The 24,554-nt window shown below is 47.1% G+C and overlaps 1 protein-coding gene across 8 annotated transcripts in view; it reads left to right on the top strand.

The window, feature by feature from the left end:
* Positions 1 to 24,554, top strand: part of RUNX1 (RUNX family transcription factor 1) — a 93,356-nt gene that overhangs the window by 27,740 nt on the left and 41,062 nt on the right. For 7 of the 8 annotated variants that reach the window (XR_010840849.1, XR_010840850.1, XM_059065716.2 and 4 more), the window contains exon 4: positions 22,391 to 22,582. The exons of the other annotated variant lie outside the window; for it this stretch is intronic. Coding sequence is in view for 5 of the 7 variants with exons in the window: in XM_059065716.2 (XP_058921699.2) it covers positions 22,391 to 22,582 (192 nt within the window). In the remaining 2 variants the exon portion in view is untranslated. The remainder of the gene's footprint in view (positions 1 to 22,390; positions 22,583 to 24,554) is intronic. 8 annotated transcript variants of the gene reach the window in all.

Below are 24,554 nucleotides of genomic sequence, written 5' to 3'. Positions count from 1 at the left end.
GCTCTCTGCAGGTCATCCTGTGAGCACCGCAGCTCATGGCAGCCTTTCCGACAGTCCTGGCCACAGTCTCATGGCATCTTCATCACCCGCTAGAACCATCCTGGGTGCTGCCTCAACCTTCCCCGTACCCCAGAGTGGGCAGAACCCAGCAGAGAACCACCGCATCCACCAGGGACAACACCCCTGCCCCCCAGGACATGGTGTCCGTTCACCATCTCCTTGGTGCCATTTGCCTGCTCCGTGACTCCAGTTATTTCTGACCTCATTTCCCCCTGGCAGGTTTTTCTCTTTAAGTGGCTGGAGATGTTCTGGCCGTATCCGGACTCAGGAAACTCTGGGACTTGGTAGCATCCCCTGATTCCAATTTCTGTGTGAAAAGCAAACCACAGGCTCAGAAACACACAGTTCCAACCAAACCCAACTTGGGAGGTTTCCAAAGTAGGAATGGCAAATTGAAGACTCCTAGTGACCCTGCATTAAACATAACAGACACACCACACAGGTACCTTGGTGCTTGCAGAGGACCAAAGAGGAAGCGGGCTCAGATTACAGCAGGCATGGGGTAACACAACAACAGCAGTTGTGAGGTGTAAGGCAATTGACCTTGAGGGTAATTAAGCTTCCAGAAAGGCTCACTCAGGAGGCTGTAGGTTCCCTATCTTTAAAAACAGAAGCAGGGAAGTGGGGAGGGGCAAGATAGAGGTAGGAGATTAAGAGGTACAAACTACTATGTATGAAATAAATAAGATACAAGGATATATAGTACAATAGGGATATAACCCATGTTTTATAGTAACTGTAAGTGGAATATAACCTTTAAAAGTTGTGGATCACGATGGTACACACCTGAAACTTATATAATATTGTACATCAACTGTACCTCAATAAAAACATTAAAAAAAAATAAAAATAGAAGCAATAGCCATCTCTGGGACAGTTCAAAGGCAGACCTGCCTGGAGGAGGAAGCTTATACCAGGAGACCCCTCCGTATACCTTCCACTGCCCCTCTTCTCTCAGGCATAAAAAAGGGCAGTTTTTGCCCCACAGGCAGTATTTCCTGTAACATTCAAAAAACTAATGGTGGTTGAGCTTTGGAAAACAAATGATGGCCGCTTGGCTTTTTAAGAACTGGCAGTCAGAGGGGAAAAAAAATGCGATTGTAATGGCCCGCCTGTATATACAGTTGACTCTGCTTCCTGCTGTTTTATGACTTAAGAAAACAGTCATTATTGGGAAGGGCTCTTTGAGCAGGCAGAAGGGATTTGCTCCAAGAAGGCACCCATTTTTACAGAGCCTTTCCTGCCAAATGGAATTTGGGGTCTAGGGAAAAATTAACTTAAAAACCAAATTAAGTTAAATGAATACGTATACGTGTGATACAAAGAGGTGTTAGAGGCCTAGGTAGATAGTCTCCATTTCACGAGGGACTTCTACACAAAAGTCAGATGCACACAGTCTCCCAGGGTGACTCAGGGTGACTTTTCCCTCTCTGAAGCAAGGCATGCCTAAAGGCATGCTGTTTTCTTACGATTGCTTGAACGTCCTGGTTGAAGGTGGGAACTACTTCTTTTGGATGAAACTCTGCTCACAGCCAGTTTTGTTTTGTTTGTTTTAAGAGAAAGTTAACAGAATTTCCCCCCAGCTTTACTGAGATATCATTGACTTATAACATTGTATAAGTCTAAGGTTTACAACATGATTATTTGATATATGCTTATATTGCGAAATGATTACCGCAGTAAGATTAGTTAACACATCCATCACATCGTATAGTGACAGTTTGTTTGTGTGTGTTGAGACCTTTTAAGATCTACCCTCTTGGCAGTTTTGTTGTTAACACATTACTGACCCGGGGATTTTTTGCAGAAACTACCGCCTGTGGCCATAATACACGTCTCTGGTCAAAAATGTGTTGACTATAGTCCATGCTGAACATTAGGTCTCCAGAACTTTTTCATCTTATAACTGGAAGTTTGTACCCTTTGACCCATTTCCCCACCCCCAACCCCCGGCAATCTACTCTGTTTCTGTGAGTTTGTTTTGTTTTAGATTCCACATATAAGTGAGATCATACGGTATTTGTCTTTCTCTGCTTGGCTTATTTCACTTAACATAATGCCCTCAAGAGCCATCCATGTTGTTGCAAATGGTAAATGGCAGGATTTCTTTTTTATGCCTGAATAATATTCCTGTGTGTGTGCGTGTGCGCACGCGGCGTGTGTCACATTTTCTTTATTCGTCGTCTGTTGATAGATACTTGGGTTGTTACCGTGTCTTTACTAGTGCAATTTTAAGAGAGGTCATTGCACAGAAATTAGTATCAGTGTCAAATCCATGAATTAATAACACCTCCCAAGTCCCTTCTGTCATTATTATGGTGCTAAGCATTCTGGGTGATTCTGGCAAAATGGTCCCAGCATCACCAAGTTTTGAAAAGTTCTTTCGTCTCATGAAATCAATGACTTTGAGAGCTAAAAGGGACCTGAGAGAGGCTTCGGGGCTAATTGCCTCATCGATGAGGGAAAGCAGCCCCAGAGAAATGAAATGATCTGCTTAGGTTGGGAGAAATAGTTGGTGATGAAGCCAGGATTAGAACGAGGAGCTCCTGATGGCTAATCCTGTACTCATATCCATCCTTCTGTCTGTTCACGCATTCACCTCCCCATCCATACCACGCCATCTACACCTCATCCATGCTAGGCTCTCTGACCCAACCTCGGTATCCTCATTTTTTTGAACGAGGTGTTGGCTTATAGGACTTCTCACATTTGTCCCGGCTCTAAGATTGTCTAGAAAGGGCAATTGTTGGCACTTGATTGCAGGCACGGAGCCTTCAACTTAAACCATTTGTGCAGAACCAGAAGGAAAGCTTATCTCATTCAACCTGCCAGTCAGGTCAATAAGAAAAGGACAAAGAACTAAGAAACATGCCACAGCTAGTCTGCTGGCTGGGCTGATGGGATAACTTGATGTTTCCCAACCATCTTCCTGGTTTTCAGTGGTGAAGTTGTAGCAAAAAGTGTCTTCCAAAGAGAAGTGAAAATATTTTTCATTTCAGATGATTACTTGCCCTTTGACAGTAACTGACCTGCCTCTTAGTGAGTCAAAACTTGTTTTTCCCACATTCCACAGGATTATTTTTATATCTCAGATTAATAGAGAAATTATTAATTGTTGAAAAATAATTTATTATGGAGAAAGAACACCATCAGAGGGTATCTCCTGCTGGGATAGTTCTTGCAAGCAGCAGTGTGGGAGATGTTTTCAGTTTGTAGGTAGAACATTTAGAAGCTTGTCAACATATTAAAAGATAGTCTTCTCTTTAAGCATGAAAGATAGAGTGAAAGGAGTTTTCAAGAAAAGGATATTTGAGATTGTTTTTATGGGGGTTTTTTGGGGTTTTTTTTTTTTTTACTATTTCAGGGGATCTAATGGAAAACTCTAGCTCTCAACCCATGTGCCTGTAATTTAGCCCATGTGTCTGTAATATGACAATATTGAGATACTGAAGCATATTCTCTGTAGATATTTCACTAAATAATTTGAATGCGTGAATTAATTCAGTGCTGTAGAGGAAGGTAGTTTGCTAATGAGGGGTTGAGGAGTAGCTGGGACCCCAACGACTGACCCAGTGATGGAGCGCCGGGGAGTGGGGAAGATGTCTCAGTAGGTGTGGGTCGTGGACTGCACGGTCATTCTGAGGGCACAGGCCATCATCCGGCTGGCCAGGTATCTGTTACATCTGGAACACTGAGTAACTAATTAAAAATTGAAAAGGTTCATAAAGCAAATATTGGCCATTTCTGGGACAACTTCTGCCCTCAGGTTAAAGGAGCCCTTCACAGTAACTGTTGTGTCTGAGCTCTTGAGATTCAGAATAACAGACAGCCAGGTGGAGCCGTTACTTAAAAACTTCGGAATATGCTACTTTCTGGGACATTAGCCTTTTTGCCAACTAACTATAATACTGTTTTATGGGGAATTATAGTTAAAATAGGTCGATTTAAAATACGCTTAATTCCCCATCACTCAATTGCTTTGTGAAGGGCTTTGTTGAGAGTACATCGCACGACTATAACTTTCTTCTATGATACTGAAAGTAAATAGCAAACCTATAATATATATAGAGAGAAAAGAAATAGGGTCTTTGTTTATGACAGTCATGTTTCAAGTGAAAAAGAGGAATGCATGACAGGCACCTATAAACTTATGGTGATAATGGACCTAAAAATGTTTGAAATCAAGTTTGTCCAGAAGAGTGTGGGATGAGCAGAGATGTTTATGGATTGCTCTGGAGATTGACTGACATACAGTTCTCTTTTAAAATGTTATTTCCTCTTAATAATAAAAATACCTAAAAATAATAGTGATACCTAACTCTCAGACAGCGCCAACTGTTTGCCCGACACTGTTCAAAGTGCTGCGCATATACCGTCATTGACATAATTTTTGCAAGATCAGGTAAGGAAATTGACACAAACCGAAATCCATTCCCTTGCCCAGGGTCACACGGTCAGTAAGCCAGAATTGAAACGAAGCAGTCCAGACACTGCAGGCCACAGACGCCAAAGTCTGTTTTAAGAACTACACCAACTGCTACTTGAGCTTTATTGTGTTGAAATTTCTGTGCAGAAATTGTTTTCGTAGGAGAGTTCATCAATAAAATTCTGGTTCAAATACAGTTTTCTTGGAGAAAGCAGAGCCTCATAGCCTCAGCAGTTGTCATTTTTGTACTGATGGGATGGAATCAGCGTTTTCCCTGGGGCGGTGCTGCAGTGAAACGTACCAGCCATGCTGTCACGTGTGCCCACTTTTGGTGCCACGTCTTTCCCCAGGGTGTGCTTGGGGGCCTGGCATCAATGGGGGCCTGAAGCAGGGATGCTGCCCGACAGAAACCTCTCCCTCCGGTGCGGGCAGGCGGGAAAGATGAGTCATGTGACAAAAATGACCACCGGGTGAACCGTCCTAGTCCATTTCCCCCTTCGGCAAAGAGCTTCCCAGAGGCCCCACGTACACAGTGTGGAGCCTGTTAGGAGCATGCAGATGTGTGTCATTCTTTGCTCCTGACTTGAGGCATTCCTTGTGGAATGCCAGGCAGTTTTCTGGATCTGTAACCTCAGGATTGTAATTATCCATCCCCGATTACTTTGTTCACTGGGAGTTGCTTCACGCATGTCCTCTAAGTCATGAACGATGATCTACGTCATCCCCCTTGCCTTGGATCCTTCAAATGTCGGATTTGGAATTTCATTCTTTGTAGATGACATGGCGATCCCCAAAAGAAAAGGAAGGAATTCCTTCTTCCCTCTCACCCAAATATAAAGTAGGAGACAGGGGGTCAGAGAGGTAGAACGTTCTACTTACATTCCTCCTCCCCGCTGTGAAAGGCAATTCATTGCTAAGATAGACATTCTGGGGTGACTTCCACTGGTGCTATAATCTCCACCGTGCTGAACTCCCCCAGCTACCTGATGACTTGGCAAAAGCAGCTTTTAAAGCACTGAGGATGCTGCCTAAATGTTTCCAATGAATTTTAGACTGTCTTTCTGGTTTTTATGCTTAGTAACACCAAACTAGACCAAGAAGAATTTTATATACATAAAGACTTCCATGACCCTTGAGTTTTTAGTGGACTTATCCAGGCTGAGGTCTGAAAGGGTCCCTTGGATGAGGGGTGTGTAAAAGGACCCTGGAGGGAGTAGGCTTCTGCCCCTGGAAGCAGTCCTCATCCCCCTCAGAAGCTCGCCCAAGACCTGGGCAGACCTGTGACCTCTTGGTAACTAGCCCTGTCTTATACAGAAGTCACCAAGATGTTTAGGTGGCATTTGTATTGCTACAGAAAGGAAGGAAAAATAATTCCTTCCAGGTACCAATGAGAACCCAACGAAATGATCTAGGTACCTTCTCAGTCTAACGTAGCGGGCATGGGGGAGAGAAGAAACATGGAATGAATCTTAAACCATGACTTTGAATATCTCCTTCCATCCAGACCATTGCAAACCTGTATCAATATTTTAAATGCCACACCAGTGAAGTCAAGATCTAAGCTAACATATCACAGTCCTTGTTCGAATTTAGTATATGAAGTGCTAAAAGAAAAACAAATCTTGTCTGCATTTAGGCTTCCATCTTGTAATCTTAAAACATGTACAGGGCTTCCCTGGTGGCGCAGTGGTTGAGAATCCGCCTGCCAATGCAGGGGACATGGGTTTTGAGCCCTGGTCCAGGAAGATCCCACATGCCGCGGAGCAACTAAGCCCATGCACCACAACTACTGATCCTGCGCTCTAGAGCCCACAAGCCACAATTACCGAGCCCGCATGCCACAACTACCGAAGCCTGCGGGCCTAGAGCCCATTCTCCGCAACAAGAGAAGCCACTGCAATGAGAAGCCCAGGCACTGCAACAAAGAGTAGCCCCCACTCACTGCAACTAGAGAGAACCACGCACAGCAGCGAAGACCCAACACAGCCAAAAATAATTTTTTTTTTTTTTTAATGTATAAAGTTTTCTAGATCCTGAACTGGGGGACCTGGGTTTCAGACTGGTGCCACCAGGCCAGTGGGCGTGAACTCAGGCAGTTATCTTAAGTACTTTCTCCTCACTTCCCTCTTCTGTCCAACCAGGCAATGGCACGAGATAATAGCTAAATTAGTCCGCACTGAAGGGGTAACAAAATATCATCAGAAAAACAGAAGCCATGGGCTGCCCCACAAACAGTGCCCCTCAGAGGCTGACCCCCGTGGGCCGCCTTCCACAGGGGTGTATCCTTCATACATCAGACATATCCATATACACTCAGGTCCTACGTTAGATTTCTTTTTGCTCTAAATTTTTGAACGGCTTTTATCATTCGGTGTTGAAATTATCTGGCTATGAGTAACTCATTGAATTCCCTGCAGCCCTGATCTTGCTGCCATCAACTCAGTGATTGCCATCGGGTTGAGATCCCCATTTTGGCACTTGCTTACTCTGTGGGTGACCATACCCAGGGTGCATGCTAGCCTGGCTGAGCCTCCTTAGAACAAGGACAGGGGCTGTGCGAGCCTCCCAGGGCAGGGAGCCTGAACGCGACAGTCTTGGTAGAACATTTTGAACCAATGTCTGGCACACAATCAGTGTTCAGGAGATGGAACAGTTATTTACCTTGAGTCTTGGAATCCTTTGGAAATGAGAAAACTCTAAACAAAAAAGAGTTGTGATTCCTAAGTTTAAAAATTCATGAAGTTGCCATAATGTTTCATTTTTTTAGACACTTAATTAAACATTTATAAATGTTGATTTTTTTGTTTGTTTGTTTTCCTTTTGTATTTAGACACGGTAAAATTTCTTTTCTGGCATTTTTTATGGACCCTTGAAACACTCCGGGCACCGTTCCTAAGTCCCTCATGGGCAAATGGCTTTGCCCTCAAAGATTGAACTTTATTTTCACAAACTCAGGGGGAAAAATCCTGCCTGAGTAACATCGAAAGTATTTGAGGTCTAACATCTGAGTCCTTTCAGATACGTGCATGACACAGCTTGGGAGAGGCTCTTCCACACTGATCTAGAAAACTGACATGAAATGTGCCAGAGTCTCTTGGGGTCTGAATTCTCGCGTCAGATGCATGCAGCTCATCTCGGGGGTGGTGGTGCCTGGACCCGTTAGCCGCAGCCAAGCTTTGCAGGCATAGAAAACACTCGGCCACTCTTGAGTTTCCTAAACCAATGTGTCTTTCTAGATTCGCCTTGGGTTTTTTGGATTGTTCTTTTTTGGTAAGTGTTTCCTAGGGCTTTTCTTCTTTTTCCCCAAAGACATTCAGTAGCACATTTCAATGACGGTGCTTCCACCTTTCACCGTCAGAAACCCTTCTGGGCACGCGCAGTGCCTCGTTTGTGGCCTGCGCACCTTGTGACCTGACGGAGTGGCCTCTGACCTGGGATGGTTGGGGAACAGCTCCGCTGAGGTCCGTGCTGCCATCTAGCTGCACTTTGGGAAGCACCTACGCGTGTTGGAACCATGGGTGCTGTGCAGCCAGATGGGCCCCATCTCTGTGTGCGAAACTCTCCTGGCGGGGGGGGTGGACCCACAGCTTGCAGATGGATTGCTGTAGGCACAGCGCATTATAATGCGTCTGCTTGTCGGCTTTGGGGTGGACTTGGAATTTTTTTTTATATTCTAACCACGTTCTAGTTTTTATTTTTCAAAAAAAAAACTCTACTTGAGTTTTTGCAAAGGCTTGTATTTTTCTCCTGTAAGGCATGTAGCTAAGAAAGGCATTAGTAAGAATTGGATCCAGTAGGTCTGATAGAACTCCACCACCACCAAAAAGAAAAAAAAAGAAACACAGGTTAAGTTTAAGTAAGTGAAGTAAAACTACCCCCTTGCCCTAGATCTGTGTTTAAGTTCATTTGAGCTAGCTTGCAATTTCTGTGTTCTCCCATTTTTTCCATGTTCTTTTCCTTTATAAACAGTTTGTTTTAAAGGTTTGGTTTTTTGCTATGAAAAGCTGACGATAAAGAAGGGGTAAATTAGGTAAAATCTATTACTGAGCATTACAGCTGTATTATCAGACACATCACAAACACTGACATTGGATGTGAACTGCCTTTTTCATATTCTGAGTTACACGTGGTATATTTGCAGTGAGTTCTTTCTGCAAGTAAGTTATGCATCGTCACTGGGAAAATTCCCAATAGCCAAGCCAAATATTCTGGCTATACATTTGTAGATGAAAGCCAAGGTAAAAGACACTTAAGTACCCAAAGCAAAGTTCTTTTCTGTTTGCCTTTTTTTAAGGAACACAGTTGAATTAATCTGCCAACTCCCTAGACCCCTATAAAGTAAGTTAGTGGCAATACGTTACTTTGGTACTTCCACGATTTACATATACTCAGGGTTCATTAAAGCAAGTATTGACTAAAACTCAGCCTGTTATTGAATCTTTCAGGGTACGTTCATACACTGACATGTCGAGCATTTGAGATCCCATTTGTTTGTTTTTGTTTTTCTGTTTTTGTTCACCATGGCTCAGAAGTCAGCCTTCTGGTCATTTGAGATAAAAAGTAAATATTTGAAATAACTAAGCTCTTAAGAACTATATACGTTTATGGCCCTCTTTGGATTTGTTCCTGGTATCACCTTATTTTTACTTACCTCTGACGTGGATTTATGATATTTCCAATTCACTCATTTTAAAGAGCTAAGGAGAAACATCCATAGTCACGTCTTTTCGTTCATTTCTGGCACTGGTAACGGGGCATACATAGCCCCAAGTTTCCGAAATGAGCTTGAGGGAGTGAAAGAGGAGTTTGGAGCTGGACCATCCTGGCCTCACGTCTGAGCCCTGCTACTTACTAACTGCGTGATTTCCCCATCTGTAGAATGGGCTTGTGACACCTACCTTGCTGGGGGATGTGAGGATTAAATGAGACAGCCTGAGGGGCAGGCCGGAGTGGTGGTTGGCGGGGGCCCGTCTAGAGAGCTAACTGCCTGATTCAAGGTCACGTCTCCACGGTGATCAGATTAACTTCCCCAAACTCAGCCTGCTCAGGTGTAACACCAGGAAGAACATGTCCCCATCTTGGGGGATTCTTGTGCTAACTGAATTAAGTAACACATGTGATGCTACTTAGTGCCTGGCAGAGCCGTACCCCTTGAATATTAGCTGTTGTTATTAAAGCACATGCCCTGGACACAGGTGGGCCCCCTTCCCACATCCCATAGCCCTCACCGCGCGGAAGCAGCTGGAATGCTGCCCAAGTGGGAGGCCAAATACTTGCCATTGCCAAGTTATTTTTTCTTAAACTTTTTCTTTTATATCGGAGTAGAGCCGATTAACAACGCTGTGATAGTTTCAGGTGCACAGCAAAGCGACGCAGCCATACATACACCTGTATCCGTTCTCCCCCAGACGCCCCGCCCATCCAGGCTGCCACATAACATTGAGCGGAGTTCCCTGTGCTGTACAGTAGGTCCCTTTTAAATAGAGCAGCGTGTACATGTCAATCCCATACGCCCTATTTTTTTTTTTTTTTAATCATTGCAGATGGAACTCTCAGGATACAGTACAGTGAGGGTTGTTTTCTCTTTTTCCTTCCACCCTACCTATTATTCACCCCAAATACTGAATTCTGGAGCCAACTTCACCAATATTCTCCTCACTGAAGCAAAACCAAGTTCACCATATGGTCCTGCTTCTTTGTCTCTTTTCCCAAACAAAGATTTTTATCAAAAGGTAGTTGTTTCTTAACTGAACACGCTGCTGTGTGATCGGCCAGGATTCTTAGCATCTAGAAGCTTCCACTGAGTCATCTATAAGGTGGGGATAATTATATGAGCTCTAATGCATAGGATTGCTTTGGATGCACTGAGATAATAGATATCAAGGTGCTCTGTAAACAGTCTATCAAATAATAGAAATATAGAGATATGTAATTAGATTAACAGAAAAACAATCAGGAAATTTTACTGTTGTTGTGTGTATTATATTGTACAAAAATCTCAGGGATCTTAAATAAAATAATTATTGGTTTCTTGAAGGTACATTTCATCTCATACTTTCTTCCAGGATTGATGAGAAGAAAACCATAGAGAAAAATAGAGACGTTTTAATCAGCCCCACTGTGAATCCATACTTTTAGAAAGTTTATTTTTTGCCATTAAAATATCTTAATATTTTCTTTCCTACTGTTATACACCCCTTAGGCATTTTGGAAATAAACAGACAAAAGGCAACCTTGACAATTAAGAGAACTGAGTTTTACTTTAATATCTATTTCTTTTCCAAAACCAAATACAGTTTTTCCTCTCCAGCTGTATTATTTCATTTTCTTTCCATGAAAGGCTTAGGGAGAATTGCAAAGATTGCAGGGCAGCTTGCTGAGTCCTTCTTTCTTTCTTTTTTTTTTTTCCACCCGTGGCTTTTTATATATGCTGCTCGCCTGAGATTTCTGGATTAGATTGCAAGGAGGTGAAATATTACACCCTTGAGGCTTCGTGCCAGTTTCCCAGGAGGAGTCAAAACCTGCAGCTGCTGCAAGGTGGGAAACTTGCAAGGCTCTGGAGGCGGGCTTGCTGTCCTGTTCATTCGCGGATGTGCTGCTCAGAGCAGGTTGGGAGGAGAAACTCGTTCTATTCCTTGGGTGATTCAGCCAGTCTCAAATTAAGTAGCCAAGTGCAGGGAGAAAGCACTGGAAACTGCTGAAATTTGAGTCTCGAGTGCTGAGCTGTTCTCAGAGCCACTCTGTTGAGCTGTAAGAGGAATCCTGAGCCCTGGGCAAGGGAGAGGCAGCCATATGGGAAGATTGCTGGGAGCCCTAGATCCTGGCCCCGGCTGGTTGTGCAAAGCTCAGCAGCCTCCGTTTCCTCCTCTGCAGAACGAGAGAGAGAGAGAGAGAGAGAGAGAGAGAGAGAGAGAGAGAGAGAGAGAGAGAGAGAGGATTTGATGGTTTTAAGATCCTTATCAGCTTCTAAAAGTAAGATTCAATGTCTGTAGGAGTGATTGCATCACCTCCGCTCCTCCCCAACCCCCACCCCACCCCACCCCACCCCACCCCCGCCAAGTGCATCACCCAACCTGGAGAAGGAGAGCCCCTGTTTTGCAGCCAGCCCATCCACCTGGGGAACCAGATCCAGGGCTAAGAAGACGGGCGAGGGCCAGGTGGAGGGAGGGGGGAAGGCACAGCTACTCACACCCCAAACAGGGGAGAGAAATGGAGAAAGGTCCACCCAGAGTGACATGCCATAAGGAGAGCAAATCATCCTAACTAGATTTCCCATGACTTTGGCATCATTTGAAAGAAAGAGGGAAGGGAGGCAGGGAGGGAGGGAGGAAGGAAGGAAGGAAGGAAAAGAAAGGACAGGGGAAAAAAGTCATCCTATACCCACAAAGTGCTCAATTGTGCAAGCTACAGAGCCCCAACCTGGCCAAATTCCGGAAGCTGGCCAGCCGGAGACCTCAGTGTTCATTCCTCAGCCAACTTAAAAAAGATGGGTTGAGTCCTGTTGACCTCATTGCTGGATGTTTCTGAGTGAGGCTGCCTCTCTCCTTTGCCTCCTTGCAGGCTTATGAGCTGCTCTTCACTACCTGCCTTACTTACCTATCTTCACAATCTAGCCGCAAACAGCTTGGGCTGACCACACCACTTCCCTGTTGAAAGTTAATACTGTTTGACTCATTCTGTGTTACTAACCTGAAGCCAAAGAAAACAAGCCAGAGAATAACCGGCTTGTACAGAGCTTGGAAAGCTCTCAGAGGCCCTGCTTTCAAAATCCTATACAGTAGCTCTACTATATCTTTGGGCTGCAGCTGCAAAGAAAATGAAGGAAGCAGAAGTGGTTTAAAAAAAATAAAAGTTGTGGGTGGGGAAGAGACAGGGAAGGGAGTGGGGGGGGGGGCCTCGGGCTGGGAAAAGACAAAGCATAACCTGCAGTTTACAAGGGCGCCCTCACCCAGTGGAGGTTATGCTTTCACACAGCAGAGTGTTCGTACAGAAGAGGGACTGTTGACGGTGTGAAAAGGAGAGAAAGTTCAAAACACTGGTCCCGTTGCATTCATAGCAGAGCAGGGAGGCTGGTCCTACCATGCCAGCCTTCCAGAGGCAGAGTCCCAAGGTAAAGACAGAAGGAGGAAGGCCTGTCGCTTTCCAATCTGGAAAGGACTGGGATGGCAGACTGGTGCCAGAGTTTCGGAGGGAAGTTCTGACAGCCTGTTTGTCCTTCACCCCGGAACTGACTCAGATGCGCTCATCAGGGTGAAGAGGGGGCACTTGTGTCTTGGAATAAATGGAACTTTCCCTCCCAACGCTATGTGGCGAGCAGTGAGACCAGCATTTTCATCACCGTGCTGTGACTCTTCGGGAGTCCCAGACAAAGAGCCACTGCCCCTTCAGGTAACTGAGCGGGGAGGACCCCTGCCCCACAAACGCTCCTCCTCAGCTGTGGACAGTGGATAAAAGTTAGCATGAGTGAGGCCATCATCCCTAAAACAATCTGCCAGCTTCTTCTCTGGATGGTGTGAGTTAGGGATAATGGCCTGTTAAAAACAACCACTAGTCACTATTGGCTTTCTTACTGGCAAGTGCTCAAGAGCTGTGAGTGGCCAGAGGGCCACTGTCCTTTTGTACCAGCCAAAGCCTGCTTAGCCATCTATTAAAGGACTCGGGTTAGGACTTTGGCTGGCCCCTTGGTCTCCTGCTGCCATGAGGCCAGCCCAGAATTCAGTGGGCATGAGGAAACCAGGAGGGTTCTCCACTCTGAGCTACCATGACCTCCTTAGTCACCAGGTGGAGACAGGAGACAACCCGTGGTGACCGATGACCACAGATCCTGACTCCTCTGCTTTTAGGGAGGCCCAGGTCTCCAAAACCTCATGCATACAAGCTAAAAACTCCACTGCCTGTTACTGGGAGCCTGGAACTTCAGGGAATTCAGTTTTGTTTCTGTTTTTGTCCCACGAGTTTTGAGGGCAAGGTTCAGGGAGGGATGGAGGGGGGCGGGCCCTGTGTTGGCCGAAAGTCTGGGTTAACTTGTTCTCACTCTAGCCCCAGCCCGCTTTGCTCTCCACTTTGGCTTTCAACACCCTTCCTTTCGTGCTTTGCTCTAGCAGTTATGTCTTAGCCCATGTCTAGAGGGACATGGGATGCTGCGTGTGTGTGTGTGTGTGTGTGTGTGTGTGTGTGTGTGTGTGTGTGGTGGGGGGGGGGGGATACTCCCTCCAGAAACACAAGGAAGCTGTAGCAGTGCCTTGCTTATACGAGGGTGCTACACTCAGCTCTGCACGAAAGGCCTTTTATCCATTCTTTTTTATCTTTTTGTGTAATGAAGGGGAAAAAAATAGAAAAGACAAGTTTTACGGATGGTTTAACGTCTCATGAGTCAATTCTCCATGTAACTCTCTACGTTCAGTTATGATAATTTTCCTCCCCAAGTAGTTTTCCTGAGCCCTCTAGAGTTCCATTTCAGCTGAAAACTTTCGTTCACGTTTCCTTTGCCCCCAATAGCTTCTACTTTCCTACAATCTAATGGAGGGCGATTGGTTGGTACCAGTGTTCAGCCAGTCAGTGGGTCATTCAGTGAACATGTAGTGAGCCTGCGGTGTGCTGGGTACTCTCCTATGCACTGGGGGTACAGCTGTGAAGAAAAGAGACAAAATCCCACCTTCATGGAGCTTACAGCCCGGTGGGCCTAGACAGACCGTAAGTAACATTAATAAATGGTATGGAGAAAACCCAAGGTAAAGGGCCAGGGATTGGCCAGGTTGGAGAGGGTTTGCAACTTAAACTAGGGTGTTTAGGAATTTCTCAGGGAGAAGATGAAATTTAAGCAAAGACTGGGAAAAAAAAATAGGAGAGATCTGGTCCACAGGTATGTGGAGAATAAGTGTTCTGGGCAGAGGAAACAGCAAGTGCCAAGGCCCTGAGGCAGGCATGTAGGAGCAGTAGCAAGATGGCCAGTGTGACTGGAGCAAAGTAGGGAATTCAAACTGCCTGCCTTCTAGTCTAGAAAGCAGGCTTAGCAAAATGCCCACCTGACCTCTGAAACATGTGTTTCATGCCATGTGAGGGGGCAGTGCAGGACCACGGTTTGGGAAGCCCCAGGATAGGGAGGCCCCATGCACAGGTAGACTCAGGGGTCACTCGCTTACCTGTTGCCACCTGCAGGAGAACCAAAGCTCTTCTCAGCCAAAGGCATCGCCGTCCCTGCTGGTGATTCTCCTGGGGTAAAGCATCACACCTGCAGAATCCCTAAGTCAGTAGAAATCTATGGCCTAGGAAGTGGTGGCATCCTAGTGGATTTTCCCCACTGGCTTGGTGCGATTTAGAAGGAGCATGAGTGAGGGGGACAGAAGCCCCGCCCGCGGCGCATGGGCGAGGGCAGCTGGACAATTGCCCAGGTAGGTTGATGAGCATTCATCTCAGCCTTACATTCCTCCGGCCGCTGATGGGAAGGCTGGGCAGGAAACCTTTTTCTTTTTTTTTTTTTTTTGCGGTACGCGGGCCTCTCGCGGCCGTGGCCTCTCCCGTTGCTGAGCACAGGCTCCGGACGCGCAGGCGCAGCGGCCACGGCTCACGCGCCCAGCCGCTCCGCGGCACGTGGGATCCTCCCGGACCGGGCCACGAACCCGCGTCCCCTGCGTCGGCAGGCGGACTCTCAACCACCGCGCCACCCGGGAAGCCCGAGTATCGTTATTTTCTAACCAATAAGAGATGCAGGAAAATGAGACCCTGGATTAAGAATCAGCAGAGTGGTTTTCTTCCCAGCTGCAGCCCTTGACAACCTGCTAGCAGGTTTTAAGGTGAGTTTAATGGTCCACTCCGTCTGGATGCAGCCTTTGCGCCATCATGGGGAAGGGGCAACAACAGAATGGGATGTCTCAGCCAGTGGGTACCAGGAAAGGCTCGGTGGAGGCTTGAGGGGAGAGAGGGAAGGACCTGGGAAAACGGATGTCCAGGGTCACTAGTAACTGTTCAGAGGGCCACGGATGAAGTAGCAGGAGGCACAAGGAGAGTGAATTCTCAGGATACCTTGTACAAAGCTGCCAGCCACCAGCACACCCAAGGGTAGGGCAGGCCAGGGAGAATCGCGGGTTCAAGACAGAGCTCTGAACACCAGTCTAATGGCTCCCAAAGGCCAGGTATTTGCCTAAGAAAATGAAAGAGAACCCTGAAAGTCCTAATGTCACATGAAGTTGTTCAAGACAGCCCCTGCTTAGAGACGTCGGACAGGAACCAGTTGAGTAGAATCGCTGCAGGTGTAATTGCTGTGAATGCTTTTAGGGCCCCTCACAGTAATCCGTCTTAGTCCTTTAATTCCAGGCTTGCAGATAAGCAGGCTGAAGAGACTTGCTCTTGTCCGCAGGAAGGTTGGGTGGAAAAGCAGATTTACGATGGAGCGTTATTAACATCCAGACTGGCAGTCCCGTTTCCCTGGTGCTATGCTGTTTGTCTCGGGGAGAGAAGGATTATGGCGTCTGCATTAGCACCCCCATCCTTGGGGGGGCTCAGAGGTCCCAGCCGCTGCATTTCTGGGATGGACTAATAGCGTCCAAGTAACCCTTTTCTGCTGTTTCCCAAAGTCTTTCCTTAGACGGCAGGGCCCAAGTTGCTTCCCGCGTGAGAATGCTGGGTTCCCCTTGCAGACCCACCTGATGATCGCAGCGGCGACTCAGGGGGTCATCTCAGGGATGGTGGGAGAGACACCGTCACAAGCCACCTCTCTGCGGGCAGAGTTGTGGCATTTTCAGCCGCTCTGTACAGCACACTGAAGAATTGACCAACTCTTTTTAAAGGCCGCGAAAGAGTTATCAGCAAAACAAGGCCATCCCTCAGCATCCATGGGCACTTAGTCTAAACACAGTTCTGGTATATCTGGTGTTTTAATTTCCGAGCCCGGCAGATGAGGAGCACGTTGCAGGTATATGTGCACCACAGGGAGGGATCGCTGGCGCTCACACCCACGCTCCCAGGGGCGCGCCTGGACCAGCAGCCTCAGTATCACCGGGACCTTATTCTGAAGTCACCGGCCCCACCCCAGCCCTGCCAGGACGTCCGGGTGATTCGGATGCCCTCGCAGACGTGTGAGACCCAGCTCTCTACCGGGGGTCACCCTACGACTCTGGCTCTCTTCTGTTCCCAGGGCGAGCCGGGAGCAGAAGTGGGACTGTAAAGGCAGAGAGTGCAGATCATGCAAGTGCCTGGGGTCCCTGTGACGGACAACCACGGGACGCTGTGTGCCTCTCCTCTCTGTTCCGTGGGAGTTGTGGAGATGGGTATTTCTAGGTGTGCGGAGCGTGAGGTGGTGGGGGAAGGTTGAGGGACTGGGTGTGTTTTCAGACCTGCCTTCTTTCTCTAGTTGGCTTTGCTGAGATTGGGAAAATGACCTAACTTCTCTGAACTTCACTCCCATGTATGGGTTAAAAAATGAAGCTAGGGCTTCCCTGGTGGCTCAGTGGTTGAGAATCCGCCTGCCGATGCAGGAGACACGGGTTCGTGCCCCGGTCCGGGAAGATCCCACATGCCGCGGAGCAACTAAGCCCGTGAGCCATGGCCGCTGGGCCTGCGCGTCCGGAGCCTGTGATCCGCAACGGGAGAGGCCACAACAGTGAGAGGCCCGCGTACCGCCAAAAAAAAAAAAAAGAGGCTAATTTCTCCAGCCCTTCTTCAGTTCAGAAGGACTCCAACCTTGCGCTGTTCTCTAAGCTTAACGATATGGGAGGAGATGGAGGGGGGGGACGTTAGGCTACCCGTGTACATATAACGTTGGATGATATATAAACATGTATTATAATATGTATTCTAATATAGTTACATATATCAGTATATATTTCATATCACATTCTATATTGTGTATATAAGGTGTATACAATTATATGTATAAATCCATGTCAATATCATCTATACACAATATATAATATGAGACCGTATTTCCCGAGATTTAATTAGCCAGCAGATGGATAGGTTTGCAGTTAGGAAGGTTTTTTTTAAAAAAATAAGTGTATTTATTTTAAATTTATTTTTGGCCGTGTTGGGTCTTCGTGGCTGCGTGCAGGCTTTTCTCTAGTTGCGGCGAGCGGGGGCTACTCTTCATCGCGGTGCGCGGGCTTCTCATTGCGGTGGTTTCTCTTGTTGCGGAGCCCGGGCTCTAGGCACGCGGGCTTCAGTAGTTGTGGCATGTGGGCTCAGTAGTTGTGGCTCTCGGGCTCTGGAATGCAGGCTCAGTAGATGTGGCGCACGGGCTTAGTTGCTCCGAGGCATGTGGGATCCTCCCGGACCAGGGCTCGAACCCGTGTCCCCCTGCATTGGCAGGCGGATCCTTAACCACTGAGCCACCAGGGAAGTCCTAGGAAGGTTTATTTCGCCACCTGCAAGGTACTTTGAGGAAGGACCACATCCATGTTCAGTACCAGTGCTTTAAAGTCCTAATGACTTTGATGACCCCAGAACATTCTAAACCTGGGTAGAGTGTTAAACCAGGAAAAATGAGCTGTTCTCTACACGTGTTGGTTTCTTTTCCCTAGTCATAAAGAATAGCAAACTAAAGAAAGAAATATCAACGTTCTTATATCCGGATATATGTCGTTAGTATCAGATTGATTGGCAAACATCTTTTGAAAAGCGTATGTCCTTTTAGAAGAATCACAGTGAGATGGATGGAAGGAAGGAGATAGAGATCTATATTCACACTCATATAGACACAGATATCTTTTTGGTCTCATCATCTTGCATCAATTTTGTTCAACTGCTTATCGTGACAATGCTTTGAGTATATGCCTTTTCTAATTTTTCTGCTGAGAATCTATCAAGAAAGCTAGTAAACTCATATCAGAAACAGGGACTAGCATTTCGATTGTCAGGAAATGATTCTCTCTACCCAGAACTTGCCAAGAAAAGGTAACAACTTAGCCTTATCTGTTTTCTTTCGTAGAAAATCATATACAGATAGTCCCTGACTTAGGATGGGTCTACTTACAATGTTTCGACTTCATGATGGTGTGAAAGCGACACATGTTCAGTAGACGCTTTGTGTGATCAGCCATGCCATCTCAAGGATCAACAGCTGATACACTTAACCATTCTGTGCTCAGACGACAATTGTTTTTCACTTTCAGTACAGTATTCAATAAATGACTTGAGGTGGTCAACACTTGATTACAAAATGGGCTTTGTGTTAGATGATTTTGCCCAACTGTAGGCTAATGTTAAGTGTGCCGAGAACGTTTAAGGTAGGCTAGGCTAAGCTAATTTGTTCGGTGGGTTAAGTATTTTAAATGCATTTTCAGCCTGTGATATTTTCAACTGAGGATGGATTTATTGGGACATTACCCAACTGTAATTCAAGGATGATCTGTATTGTATTTCAGTTACTTACAGCCACAGATCAACAATGGTTTTTTGAAAAAGGCACTTCATTTGTCAGTGAAATATGCATACCTACTCAGCCTAGTTTTTATAGCAGAAAACTGAAAGCTGGTCTCATTAATCCATCACAAATATCCTAACATTTAGGGATACCCGTTGGACACCCATTCCAGAAGACGCCAGGACGTATGTCTTTGGAATGAAGAAGTAACATTTAGAGGATGGGATTAGTTTGTTTTTATTCTTTTTTTGTTCTTTTGGCTTTGTATAGTTTTGCATATATATAAAATTCTAATCAAGTACTTTTTTGAAAATGTGAAAATAGTAATAGAGAAACATAGTTTAGGATATTTTTCAACTCTGCTAAAGATTCAGTAAGATGTCCCAGTGTGAAATCTTGAGGCAGCCACTGTTTTCAGGACCACCACGTAGACATACACAGCTGACTTCCAGTGTGTTCAAAAAGCCTGGCTGCCAACATGCGTGTGTTTGAGGCTTCGTTGCGTAATTCTACCGCCGGGGTTGAATTCCCTGTTGCCCTCTGAAGCCCGGTAGTCAGTAAGAAAGAAGAAAAGTGAATTTGATAGTGGACATTTTCCACACTCCTGTATTTAAAATTCAGGGGGAAAATTGACATTTTAATTGCACGCAGATACAGGCAACTGGAGACATAAAGCATTCATTTCCCCCAGCTTGAAAGTTTATATCAGAAGCTTCTACGTTTCACGCAAAATATTGCTCTTTGGCACACGAAATCTGATGGTTTCAGAAGAGAAGAATTAGGTCTTCCTTTGATGTAGCTTATAAATACATTAGAACCACACCTTTAATATGATAATGCTTTTTATTTCCCGCCTGCCTTGGTGTTACAGTTCTCCAGCACTAGTAGTGAGGAAGGGGCTCAGGGTTCCGTGGGAGGGTAGTAACGCTCTTACTTACTCTGTGGATCACGCATGGGGAGGGTGTGAGATGAACTCTCATCCCCTCCTCCAGCATTAAACTCCACCCTGCAACTCTCAGAGCTTAAGAAATAGCTTAGAGTGAAGAATTGTTTTCTCTGAGAGCTATGCCCCAACATTCCTACTAAAGCAGACAGTCATCAGTTAATCTCTGTAAATGACTACAATTCTGGCAGGTGTCAGCTGGTGCAGAAATTGCTCACATGTTGAAAACTTTCCTTTATTTTTTTTTTTAAGCATAGGGCAATGAGAGGGGTCTCATAAAAAAAGTAATCTCACGTTGTTCCTGGCCGCAGTAGTGGCTTACCTGAAATGACTTATTCCTGGTTGGTTTCTTGGTGGCACGTGGTGGCACCCAAGATTGGTGACTGAGGCAGACACAATTGAAAGCCTCTCTTCAAAAGGCTGGCCGGAGACTCCAAAACGCTGAATGCCATGTGTTCAGAATGATCTGGTACACATCATTCGCCTGGATCACCCACTGTCCTTGACATGATGTTCCTCAAAAATGCCAGTGGGTGCCCAAGGAATGTGAAGTTTTGAAATGGGTACAAAACTTGCTAGAAGCCTCTGCACCGTAACTTTGCCAAGCGGCATTCTTTCTGAGGAGGTAGAACTTTCCAGAATCGTTTGTCCTGCCTTCTTCCCTGCTTGACTCCTAACACCAGGTCATGGTAGGCATTTAAAGGGCTGAAGTATTATGCCTGGGATGGCTTTGGAGTTGGCATTGTTTGCTCTGCTACAAGAAAACTTCAGATTTTTCAGTCTGACCATCAGGAAGCCGAGAATGTATCACAGAGATAAGAGGAAGGAGGAGTCAAGGGAAGCTCCATCCAGAGACCACAGATGACTCCATGGTGGACTGAAATAGAATGTTCTAGAAAAAGATGTTTTCATACTTCTGAGGGAAAGGGATGACAGGGGTTGTTCCGGGCCCTGGCCCCATGGCCTTTCGCCCACAAGGCCGGTCGGTGCTTAAAATACTCAGCGGGCAAGAAGCCTCTCATGTGTGCTGGACCCGCGTGACTCTCAGGCTGCCTGTGTTCAGAGCGAGTACTGTGGACTGTGGGCTGAGTCAGCGTCCAGATTTGCCTTGGTGACCCATGAAAAGAGGGAGCGTTGCATTTGAACTACACAAATATTATGCTTAAGTATTTTTCCTCATCTCGGAGCCAAACAGGTCTTGTTCATGATAAAATCATTGCAATATAGTGCGTCCTTTTTCTGGTCTGGAATTTGAGACAGTGTCAACTGTGCCATGGGGCCTGGCAGCAGGAAGAAACGGCAAACCACGGAGATTTGGAACCATAATACAAGTTATAAAATTTAATTTTATAATCGTAGCCAGCGGGAGCTGGGCTAAAATATACGTCTCTACCCCGACTCCCACACCGGGCTGGGGGGAGTGGAATCAAGGGATCCTCTTCCTCTCCGAGGACCGGGTCGGGTGTGCAAAAGGGCACTTGAGTGTGGCAGCAAGGAGGCTGCTTCTCCAATCTTGGTTTGGGGCCACCTGACGATCCGGCGAGGGTTTTGTGAAATTGGTCAATGACGCTTTCTTCGAACCATCCTGGTTCAAAGTAAGGAGGAGCAGGAGGGCAGCCTCTCTGAAAGAGGAATGAACCCACCGAGCCCCCTGTGGCTACATCGGTACCTGGGGGCCTCAGCTCTGCTTGACAAGCCTGAGTATCTGGGTAAAGACATTCTGATGAAGGATTAAGGCCCAGCCCCCCTGGCCCTTCTTGAGTGAACGGCCTCTGCCTGCTGCATCCTGGTGACAGTGATTTGGACCAGGAGCGAGGCGAGCGCACTTGCTGTCTCTACAGATGCTGAGGGGCCCAACTCCCCACCCTGGATCCCTGAGCCCCCTGGGGAAGCTCAGCCAACGTGCTGGAGGCTCCCTCTGGACTCCAGTGGGCCCGGCCTGCTGGGAGTCTTGGACTGGACAAGGCCGGAGCTGGGGAAGTCGGCTTCAGGGAGGAAAGGAGGCTCATGCAAAGCTTGCAGCAGAGGAGAGGGGCCACCCGTGCCCTGCACTTAACAGGAAATCTGACCTCCCAGGGCTGTGGGCTTGCAGCCACACCTCGCTTCCTGTTAGAAGGGGCGCGCCTCTAAGCTCCAGGGCCCACGTTGCTGCCTCTGAAACCTGCCCCGGGGTTGGGTGTGCAGCTGGGGCAGCTGTTCCGACGCCACTGGCAGGGCTCCTTTCCTGGCCAAGTGCCAACGGCGAACGCCCCTTCTCTCCGTGCCGCCATCACCACTGCCACCAAGCCCCGCGTGCCCGCCGCGTCCCGCCCAGTGGAGATGGGCACAGAGGGTTGGGGTGGGTGCCTGGGCCCAGTCTGGGGGGAGCGCCCAGCGGCCAGTGTGACAGAAGGGGCCCCAGTCTGCCGTGAGGACAGCGACCCCCGAGTCCGCCCCCCCACCCCCGGCCCGGGAGCAGCTAAATGTGCAGATCTCCAGCAGATCCACGCTGGGGGTGACGGCAGAGGGAGGGGAAAGACGAGAAAAGCCCGAGTTTTAGCAAATCCACGGTACCTTTTCTGATCTCTTGCCTCCCTCTCCCCTCCCCACCCCCTCCCCGCAATAGGACATCGTCAGAAACTAGATGATCAGACCAAGGCCGGGAGCTTGTCCTTTTCCGAGCGGCTCAGTGAGCTGGAGCAGCTGCGGCGCACGGCCATGCGGGTCAGCCCTCACCATCCGGCCCCTACACCCAACCCTCGGGCCTCCTTGAGCCACTCCACTGCCTTTAACCCTCAGCCTCAGAGTCAGATGCAGGGTAAGTACCCGGACGGGCGGAGCCCGCTTCCCGCCTCACCCCTGGGCAGAACCCACCCAGGCCAAGTGTGGCTCCTCCTCCACACTCAGAAACGGCTGGTCCCCAGACCAGCAGCCTGGCAGCTTGTTAACAGCAGAGTCTCCGGCCCGCCTCAGACCCCCTGAGTCTGATCGGCATGGTAACAAGATCCCCAGATTGAAAGGCCCTGCTACAGACGGTATAGAGAGGATATGGACAGATACGTATCACTGTGTAGATCAGATCTCGAATTTTTTAAGCGTTAGCTTTGGCTGGGTTATTTTTCTTACCTCCTTGGCTTGAAAACACACACACACACACACACACACACACACACACACGTACATACATCAGGCCAGGTGAAGGTCAGGATGTTTCAAGTTCTTACTGATTACTTGAGGGGTTTGTATTTAATATACATTCTTTTGCAAATGTAAAGAAATAGGAGTGTCTGGACGCCATCCCATCAAGGATATTCACTGCAATTCATAAATCTGCAATCAATAAAGAAGGCGGGTTATCCCCCCCTCCCACCGTGGGGTTAGCTGGCAATTGCAAAAACACTGTAAAATACAGTAATTGCATAAAACCCACTGTGCCAAATTAGATAATACACAGAGCTCATTTACACTGTAGAAAGCACTGACGTCAGTGATTATTTGCTCTGTGATACCATGTCACATTTCCAAAAGGCAGTCGTTTTCTCGGTGCTGTGCAGGACACAGCTGTGTATGATAGGGTCACAGTAAGATTGCTTTCTCAAAGGGTCAGGCTTGTTTAACTCAAAGGAAGAGATAAGCAACACATCTGGGAGAAAGGGCCGGTGGCCAGCCAGGGGAGTGCTCCTTGCCCTTCTGGGACGGCAGAAATTAGCTTTCCCGGGTGTTTTCTCTGTTTGAGTTGTATTGTGAGATGTACAAGCACCCTAAGTCCTTTAAGGTTTCCAGGCCCGTAGCTTTCTTTGGGGGTTGGCACATGTGGGGCTCTTAAAGGCACGCCCACCCTCTTCCTCAGAGCCCGATGGCCCCTGCCATTCGCTCTCACAGTCATGATTCTGAGAGAAGTTATTTTTATTTGCGGGGGAAATTCCCAGAGAACTCCTCCCATAAGATACTATGCAGACAGCTGTTAAGTGGCCTCTCTGTAGAGCAGCCCTTTTGTGGACAACAGAAACCTCAGCTTGATTTTGGGGGGATGCCTCTCATCTACAGTTTCATCTTAGGTGTATTTAAGAAGAGCTCAGGGCTTCCCTGGTGGCGCAGTCGTTGGGAGTCCGCCTGCCGATGCGGGGGACGCGGGTTCGTTCCCCGATCCGGGAGGATCCCGCGTGCCGCGGAGCGGCTGGGCCCGTGAGCCGTGGCCGCTGAGCCTGCGCGTCCGGGGCCTGTGCTCCGCGACGGGAGAGGCCACGACGGTGAGAGGCCCGCGTACGGCAAAAAAAAAGAAGAGGTCCCATGAAACCATTGGTTTCCTGGTGCTTAATCATTGCATACTTATCCAAAATATGCATATTGATTTTTTTTTTTAATTCCAAAATGCAAGTGTGTATGAGAAATTAGATGAAATGGCACATTAAGTGAGAAAGATGGGCTTGAGGGCAAAATGTCACTTGTCTTCTAAATAGAATAAAATTCTCCAGGGGATGGCTGCATCTTGTGTTTAGGGCCATTTACATTCATTTATGTCATCTTAAGGATTCCATTTGTAACATCTAATAGGAGACTTCTGTTCTCTTATTCTCTCATGACATAACTGACCATTTCTACTACTAGGTCGATAAAGGGATTTGCCTTTTTCTACTGCTATTGGAACTAAAAATAGTAAGCATTTTGAAAGGCAATGGAAAATTCAGCCACATGGGGGCAAGTGGAAATCGTCACCATGAATTCGGCTTCGTTTCAGTTTTGGGGAAGAGTGAATCAGATCTGATTTCCCTCCTGGTCAGATACACTCT

This window comes from Kogia breviceps, chromosome 5, assembly GCF_026419965.1.
Source record: "Kogia breviceps isolate mKogBre1 chromosome 5, mKogBre1 haplotype 1, whole genome shotgun sequence".
NCBI classification, from domain to species: Eukaryota; Metazoa; Chordata; class Mammalia; order Artiodactyla; family Physeteridae; genus Kogia; species Kogia breviceps.
Note: the sequence above shows the minus strand (reverse complement) of the source record. Positions and strands in the feature narration are given on the sequence as shown.